At 63.9% G+C, this 7,554-nt stretch overlaps 1 protein-coding gene across 1 annotated transcript; it reads left to right on the top strand.

Moving 5' to 3' along the window:
- The first annotated feature begins 545 nt into the window (after positions 1 to 545).
- On the top strand, positions 546 to 3,993 carry LOC142076288 (antigen WC1.1-like). The gene is made up of 7 exons (XM_075138640.1): positions 546 to 900; positions 987 to 1,301; positions 1,578 to 1,892; positions 2,450 to 2,812; positions 3,231 to 3,266; positions 3,551 to 3,688; positions 3,983 to 3,993. The coding sequence occupies exons 1-7, from the start codon at positions 546 to 548 to the stop codon at positions 3,991 to 3,993; spliced, it is 1,533 nt and encodes a 510-aa protein (XP_074994741.1).
- The last annotated feature ends 3,561 nt before the right edge of the window (positions 3,994 to 7,554 follow it).

Genomic DNA, 7,554 nt, shown 5'->3' with positions numbered 1-7,554 from the left:
CATTTGCTCAGGTGAGTGCCGGGAAAATGCTGCATTAACTCCATTTGCCCTTTGTGTGCGACATGGCCACCCAAAGCAGGGCTCCCAGAGCAGCCCCAGGCTGAATTTCTCCCTGGAGAAACCCTTGCTTCCCCAGGAGCCTTCTGGAGGGCTTTGCCTGCTCAGACTGACTGCTCTACTGCGGGAGAGCTGAGGGCTGAATGGAAGCAGGCATCTGCCCCCAGGGCAGCGCCACTGCCAGGCCTGGCCTCCTGGCTTTTCCTACTGTGGGATGAATCCAGGACGGGGCTGCGGGGCTCTGCTCCACCCTCTGGCTGCAGACAACCACATCCCACCTCCACAGAGCGCCCTGCAGAGCTTCATCCCACCACCCAGGCAGGAGCTCCTGGGTGCCCCCAGCAGCAGCAGAGCTGGGTGTGAGCTGCAGAGCGGGCCCATGCTTTGCCCTCACTTCTCGTCGGCCCAAGGCCCAATCTTGTCCTGTTTGGTCGGAGAATTCCCCCTCACCCTGCTCCTGAAGGGTGCCGTGCTCCCCAGTGCCGCCAATGGCCGTGGCATCTCTGCTCTCCGCAGGGTCAGCCGGCTTTGCATCCCTGCGGCTGGTGGGTGGAGGGAGCCGGTGCGACGGGCGAGTGGAGATCTTCCAGCGCGGGACTTGGGGCAGAGTCCTGGATGACCAGTGGGATGTGCAGGAGGCCAACGTGGTGTGCCGGCAGCTGCAGTGCGGACAGGCAGAGACAGCCTACAACCCCCCAAAGCCTGAGCGAGGGACGGGCCCCGTAGGGCTGCGAGGGGTCCGGTGCGCAGGGCATGAGACCAACCTGAGCCTCTGCAACACCTCCCTGCCCGAGAGTGCGCTGGCAGCAGGGGTTGCGGAGGACGTGGGAGTCATTTGCCGGGGTGAGCGGCACTGCCCGGGCCCCCCAGATGATGGGGTGGGTGGGCAGCCAGCCCCTGGCAGCAACTGGGGTTTCTCCCCACTGCAGGGAGCCGGCAGGTCCGGCTGGTGAACGGGGCCGGGCGCTGCGCCGGGAGAGTGGAGATCTACCACCAGGGCAGCTGGGGGACTGTCTGCGATGATGGCTGGGACCTCTCTGATGCTGCCGTCGTTTGCCAGCAGCTGGGCTGTGGAGGGGCGGTGGAGGCGGCCGGCTCCGCTCGGTTCGGGGAAGGCTCTGGGCAGATCTGGATGGGTGCCGTGAATTGCTCTGGGGCCGAAGCTGCTCTCTGGGACTGCCCTGCCGGGCCCTGGGGGCAGCACGACTGTGGGCACAAAGAGGACGCGGGAGTCATCTGCTCAGGTCTGTGCTGGGTGGTGTGGTGGGAGCCTGGTTCCCGGGGAGGCCAGGACGTGGGAGAGCCGCGCATGGCCAAGGCTGTCCCTGGCTGCCTCTAAGCTCCTGCCCGAGCCTGTCCTGCGGACCCTCAGTCCCCCTCAGGGACCTCCCTCTGCCCCTGGGTGCAAGGGGGACGTGCTGGCCGTGCCCCTGCCTGGCTGAGGGCCCGGCGAGTGCAGAGGCGTCCCCTCTCCCACAGCCCCAGACCAGCATCTTCCCCCTTGCTGCCTTTCCTCCCAGAGTTCATGGCCCTCAGGCTGGAGAACAGCGACGGCTGCTCCGGGCGCCTGCAGGTTTTCTACAACGGGACGTGGGGGAGCATTTGCTCCAACTCGATGACTCTCGATACGGTGTCGCTGGCATGCAAGGAGCTGGGCTGCGGGGACGGAGGATCCCTGGAAACACGCCTGCCCTATGGCAGGGTGTCTGGCCCTGCGTGGCTGGATAATGTGCAGTGTGGGGAGAAAACCAGCTCCTTCTGGCAGTGTCCCTCCACTCCCTGGGACCCGCAGTCATGCGAAGACCTGCGAGACGAGATCCACATCACCTGCAAAGGTAACTCTGAGCCACTCGGGCACCAGTGTCACCCCAGCTCCTGCTCCCCGCTGCCACAAAGGCAGAGAAAGAGCTTGGAGGGGCTTTTCCTTTCCATGTCACCCCGGTGGCACAAATGTGACCACAGCCACACACATCCAGCAGCAGTTGCCACCCAGGTTGCCAGCAGCGCCTGGCGGAGGCAGAGGCATCCCCAGGTGAGGTCTCAGAAGAGACCAGACAGGGCTCAGAAGAGCCTCCCCTCCACAGACACACTACTGCTGCTCTGTGAACCAGGGACCTTTAGGGGCTGAGCAATCAGGGTCCCCCCAGGCCTGCGCATGCCCGCTGAATGACCGGGGTTCAGTTGCTGCCGTGACAAAGATGGTACGGGGAGGCACAAGCAGAGCTCAGCCTCGCTCTCTTCTGCACCATCCCCCAACCAGCCCCTTCACTACAGTGTTTCTCTCTTCAGGGGGACGCCCAGAAAGGTCCCCGGCCCCATTGGCCCCGTGCCCCAACTCCACGAGCTGCACAGGTATTGAGCTGCTCCTCTGTGCACCCTTCTTGTCTGGCAGGGCTCTGCGGGCTGTCTCAGTGCCTTGGGAGGTCTTTGCTTTCTCCAGACAGGGAGAAGATTCGCGCCATGGGAGGCGAGGATGGGTGCTCAGGCAGAGTGGAGGTCTGGCACCGTGGCTCCTGGGGGACGGTGTGCGACGACTCCTGGGACATGCGGGATGCCGAGGTGGCGTGCAGGCAGCTGGGCTGTGGCCCCGCGCTGTCTGCCCTGAAGGAGGCTGCATTTGGGATGGGGCAAGGCCCCATCTGGCTGGAGCAGGTGGAGTGCCAGGGGACGGAGCCGTCCCTGCAGGACTGCTGGGCCCGGCCCGGGGATGGCGGTGCTTGCCGGCATAAGGAAGACGCGGCCGTACGCTGCTCAGGTGAGCGGCAGGGCTGGGACCCCTTGCTCGGGTATTGGCAGGGAGCTGGGGAAGGCCTTTCGCCCACTTGGTGCTGGCATGGCCCCTGACCTGCCAAGAGCACGAAGGTTCCTGCAGAGTGCAGGAGCCTGGTGCCAGGTGGGGAGCAGCCGTGGTGGGACTGGGTGTCCTCCGGCCACTGCCCATGGGGCCCTGCAGCCCCAGGGCTATGCCCTGGGCTGCCTGTGCCATCCTGCCTGCTGCCCAGAGCAGCGGCGGTGGACCCTGTCCCGGCCTCCCTTTCTAGCACTACCGGAGGGGCAATTTGGGTGGGATGTGCCAGGGACATCTACAGACACACACAGTGTGTTGGGGAGGAGGCTCCCCAGTACCCACACCCCCACCCTCTCAGCCCAGCTCTCCTTTTCCTCCTCTGCAGCTACACCCAGGACAACAGCATCCCCACCCCGAGCAGGTAATTTGTCCTCCCGCTGGGGCTGGGTATCCCCGCGGACAGGCTGTGCCCCACTGCTGGATGGAAGGGGCTCCTTGCTGGGGTGTGAAACTCCCAGGAGGAGGCACCGGGGTGGTGGTGGGGGTTGGGGAGGGTTTTAGTTTCCTCAGCAGGGTGGAAGTTTCCCCATCACTCACCCCTGGGGCTCTGCACCCCCTGCTACCGTGTGTGATGGGAGTCAGGAGTGGGGCTGCCCCCAGCTCTCCAGGCCTGGTGCTGCCCCTTCCATGTTCTCGCCCATGCAGATCCCACCCGGGGCCGTTTGAGCAGCAGCGGGAGAGTCTCAGTGCCCGTCATCATCTGCATCATCCTGGGGGCCCTCCTCTGCCTGCTCCTGGCCTTCCTGGCCGGGCAAGTGCTCCGTGCCAGGGCTGGGCGCAGAGGTGGGTCCTTCCACAGCGGTGCCAGGGGGAGAAGCCTGCTGGAAGGGCTGTGGGGTGCTGCGGGCTGTCAGGCACAGGCAGGGCTGGGGGGATGAGGCTGTGTGCTGCCATCTGCCTCATGCACCACCCCACTGACTGCCTGGCTGTGGGGCACGAGCAGCAAGGGGTGGAGAGAGCTCGGAGGCGGGGGGAGCTCGCGATGGGGCGAGCAGGGAAATGGCAGAGTGGGGATGGCCAAGGCTGGCAGCGCTCTGGGTAGTGCTGGAGGGGGCTCTGGGGCACGGGAGAGAACAGGAGGAGCGTGAGGCAGTAGGGTCCATCTCCGTGGTGTCAGGCCCCCAGGCTGTCCCTCTGCCCAGCCCTGCCCACCACCCGGCAGGACAGGGGCCCTGCTATAGACCCGTGGGGCAGATAGGGGGCAGCTCCAGGTGGAGAGGAGACATGGGAGCTGCTCCGGGGTCAGACAAGGGAGGCAGGACCCAGGGGCCAGAGGGGCATGAGCGCTGTCTCCGAAAGGATGATGCAAGGGTGACGCTGCCCCAGATAATCTCCACAGCAACGTTGCCCTCACTGGGGATGTGCCTGGACAGCACAGTTGGGCTGTGCTGTTGGACCAGTCCTGGGCTGGCCAAAGGAACAGGTTTGGGGGAGCACAGTGGGGTCCCATCCCCCTCTGCCTCTCCCTGGGCCAGCCCTGTCTCTGTCCACAGGCTCCAGGAGAGCTCAGGAGCTCTTCCCCGAGGCCGTGTATGAGGAGATCGGTTACAGCCCAGCGTGGGAGAAGCAGGAAAGGTTTGGTCGCTCAGGTGGGTGGGGGTCCTCCCTGAGCGGGAGGCACATCTGCAGGACCTTTTCCCCTGGCCCCAACCAGGGCTGATCCCCTGAAGCCCCCCAGCCCATGGTTCCTGCAGCGCTGGGGCCATGTGGTCTGTGGGGAGAGCATCGAGGTCCTGGGCCCGGGAGAGGAGCTTCCCCCAACCAGCTGGACAGCCCCTCTCTTCCTGCCCCTGCACCCAATGGGGCACCTGAGGAGCGAGGGAAGGGGCTGTCCTAGGGCAGCTCTGGGAGCAGCTTTGAGACAGTGTTTGTCCCAGGGGGGCAGGGTCAATTCCCAGCCTTCCTCCCCATGCAGCCCCAGCTCTGTGGGTCCCCCTTCCCCCGCAGTGCTGACCATGCGGCAGGGCAGTGGGGCTCACTCCCTGACCCCCGCTGTGCATCTCTCCAGACTCCTATTCAGAGGAATCCCCGAGCCAGCTGCAGCCCTACCCTGGGAACACCGAGGAGGAGGATGGTCTGGGATCAGCACCAGGTAACGGAGGCAGGAAGGGGTTGATCTCCCTGCAGACATGTGATAGACAGCGGTGTCACTGAGCGTCACCGTCAGAGATGGGGAGGACATGGTGCTGCCAAGAGCAGTGTCTCAGCCCTCTGTCCCTGCTCATCCTCCCCTCCTCTGCTCTGCAGGACCTATCTTCTCACTGTCACCAGCTCCCCTCTCCTTTCAGATGTTCTTGTCCTGGCCGGAGGTGACCCAGCAGATGGCTATGATGATGCCAGGGAGGTTTCTGACCCTGGCGATGATGCTGCCCCTGGGCAGGGAGCTTGGGAAATGCCCAGGGCACCAGAGGAGGGAGCAGGGCGCAAGGATGCACTGGGAGGTGAGAGGGAAAGAGAGTGCTGCTGGTTCCTGGGGTGCCGTCCCTGGTGCCACCCAAGTCTCTACCGTACTGACACCCAAACCCCCTGGGAAGGGGGAACCTGAGCCAGGAGTTTTCCTTGGAGGGACTGGGCGTGGGAGAAGGAGCTGAATGTGGTGAGGAGCAGGGAGGAAGGTGATGTACAGACCCCATGGGACGAACTGCAGTGTCCTGCCTTGCTGCTTGCAGGGGGTAGCCTGTGCTCCCGGAGAAGTGACGGGGTCCCTGCAGCTGAAGGAGACACCTCATCCCTGACCCTGGGGAGCATGGGCTATGATGATGCTGAAGAGGTGTCTCTGGCACATCCCCGTGAGGACACAAAGGCTGTGACACCAGAGCTTGCTACGCAACCGTCCCTGAGCCCCAGGCCAGCAGAGCCCATCTCTGCTGTGCCGCTGGGTGCCGCCAGGAGGGAGGAGAGGTCTGTGCAGCTGGGAGAGCTGTGAGCTGTGAAACATCTCCCTGTGCCATGGGCAGCAGAAACCGCCTGGCGTTTCCTCTGTCTTTATTCCCATTTTTACACGGTGCATCCATATTTGTTCCTATGAAAAGTCTGTGAGGGCTTTGACCCAGAGCTGGTGCCCAGGTGTCGGGTTGTCTCCCTGAGTCTGCTGAGGGGGCGCAGAGAAGAAGGACACGGTGGTAGGGAAGGGGCGCGTCTCAGGGACAGCAGGCTTGGGGTCAGGCTGTGGGGCTGCGAGAGCCCATGGTCCCTGGGGAATAATCCTGCTGGGCTTGTGTCGGGGCAGCACTCGTGTGCAGGTACAGGAGGGATGGGAGCAGGGGGCTTGGGGGCACCTTTCCCTCAGCACTGTTGGAGGGCCAGGGGGATGGAGAAAGGATCCCCATGAGACGCATGCAGCAGCCAAAAACCATGGCCTAGCCCCTGGCCTGGAGAAGGGCCCATCCAGGAGGACGCTCATGCGGGAACGTTTCTGTGGCAGAGGAGATTTTGTGTCCCTCCCCTAAAAGAGGTGCTGCTGGGAGCTGAGCCAGGGTCCCTCTCCCTTGGCCAGGGCTTTCACCAGCCCCAGTGGGCTGAAAACCCTCTTACACAGGAGTCAGGCGGGGAGAAGGCTTTGACCCTTGGGCAGGACCTGGAGCCCAAACTGCCCTCCCTCTCCCGCTGGCGGGTCTGCACACCCTCCGGCTCCTCCCTGAAAGGCTCCTCTGCTGCAGGCTGGAAGGTGCGTTGGCTGCCTGTGGGAGCTGCTGCATCTCAGGACTGCTGCCAACAGCAGGGTCTGGCCCTGGAGGAGGAGAGGGCAGGAGGCAGCTCTTGCCAACATCCTCTCCCACTTCATCATTGCCCTGTTCCCTGCTGGGAGCTACTCCACCCCCGGGGTCACCCTGGGGGGATCTGGAGGAGGCCCAGGCTCCCACATCCCTCTGCTCCATACCCTGGAGCCTTTTTGCTGGCAGCCCCTGTGGGAGAGCAGCGTGCCCAGGGTGAGACTCCCACGGTGATGGGTGACACACATGGGCACTGCAAACCCAGCCTACTTCCCCTGGAAAACTCCCACTAGGGTAAGCTCCAGCCCTGCATCTCGGAGAAATACGGTATAAAAGTGAAGTAAAGAAGAGGGGAGTGTTATCTTCTGAACGCAGGACGGTGGGGGCCTATGGGCAGCATGGACATTGACCTGCAGACTCAAGGTGGCCCAAGTGGGGACCGGGGAGAAGAGACCAGTGCCTGTCCTGTGCCACCTCTCCACCAGCTCTGCCCTCCCACAGGTGGAATATTTCTCCCTTACTCTGGCACCTGGTAAAGGTTTGCCTCCTATTCCTCGTGGAGATAAGCCACAGGCCTGGGTGTGCTTGGGGGGCAGCACACCTGAGCAGAAAGAGCCTGTTTCATGGCATTTTGGGGCCTGAACAGTCTGGCCCTGCAGGCTGGGTCCATTCTCTGCAGCAAAGCAGGATTGTCACTGTGCCCCAGACCTGTGGTTCCTCCTGCAGCTCCCGAGGGGGAACTGAGGGTGGTCACAGGGAGACCAACCCTCAGCACTGCTGCCCCACGCCAGGCAGAGCACGGCTGTGGACAGACCTGTGACTCCCTTATCCCACCAGCACAGCGTCGACAGAGACACCAAACACCCCAGGAACAAGAGGTGGGCGCCGGCCCCACCAGTCCCACCTCTGCAGGGCTGTGCCTGACCTCAGCAGTTC

This window comes from Calonectris borealis, unplaced genomic scaffold (genome assembly GCF_964195595.1).
Source record: "Calonectris borealis unplaced genomic scaffold, bCalBor7.hap1.2 HAP1_SCAFFOLD_40, whole genome shotgun sequence".
Classification (NCBI taxonomy): Eukaryota; Metazoa; Chordata; class Aves; order Procellariiformes; family Procellariidae; genus Calonectris; species Calonectris borealis.
This window is presented reverse-complemented; position numbering and strand designations above follow the sequence as displayed.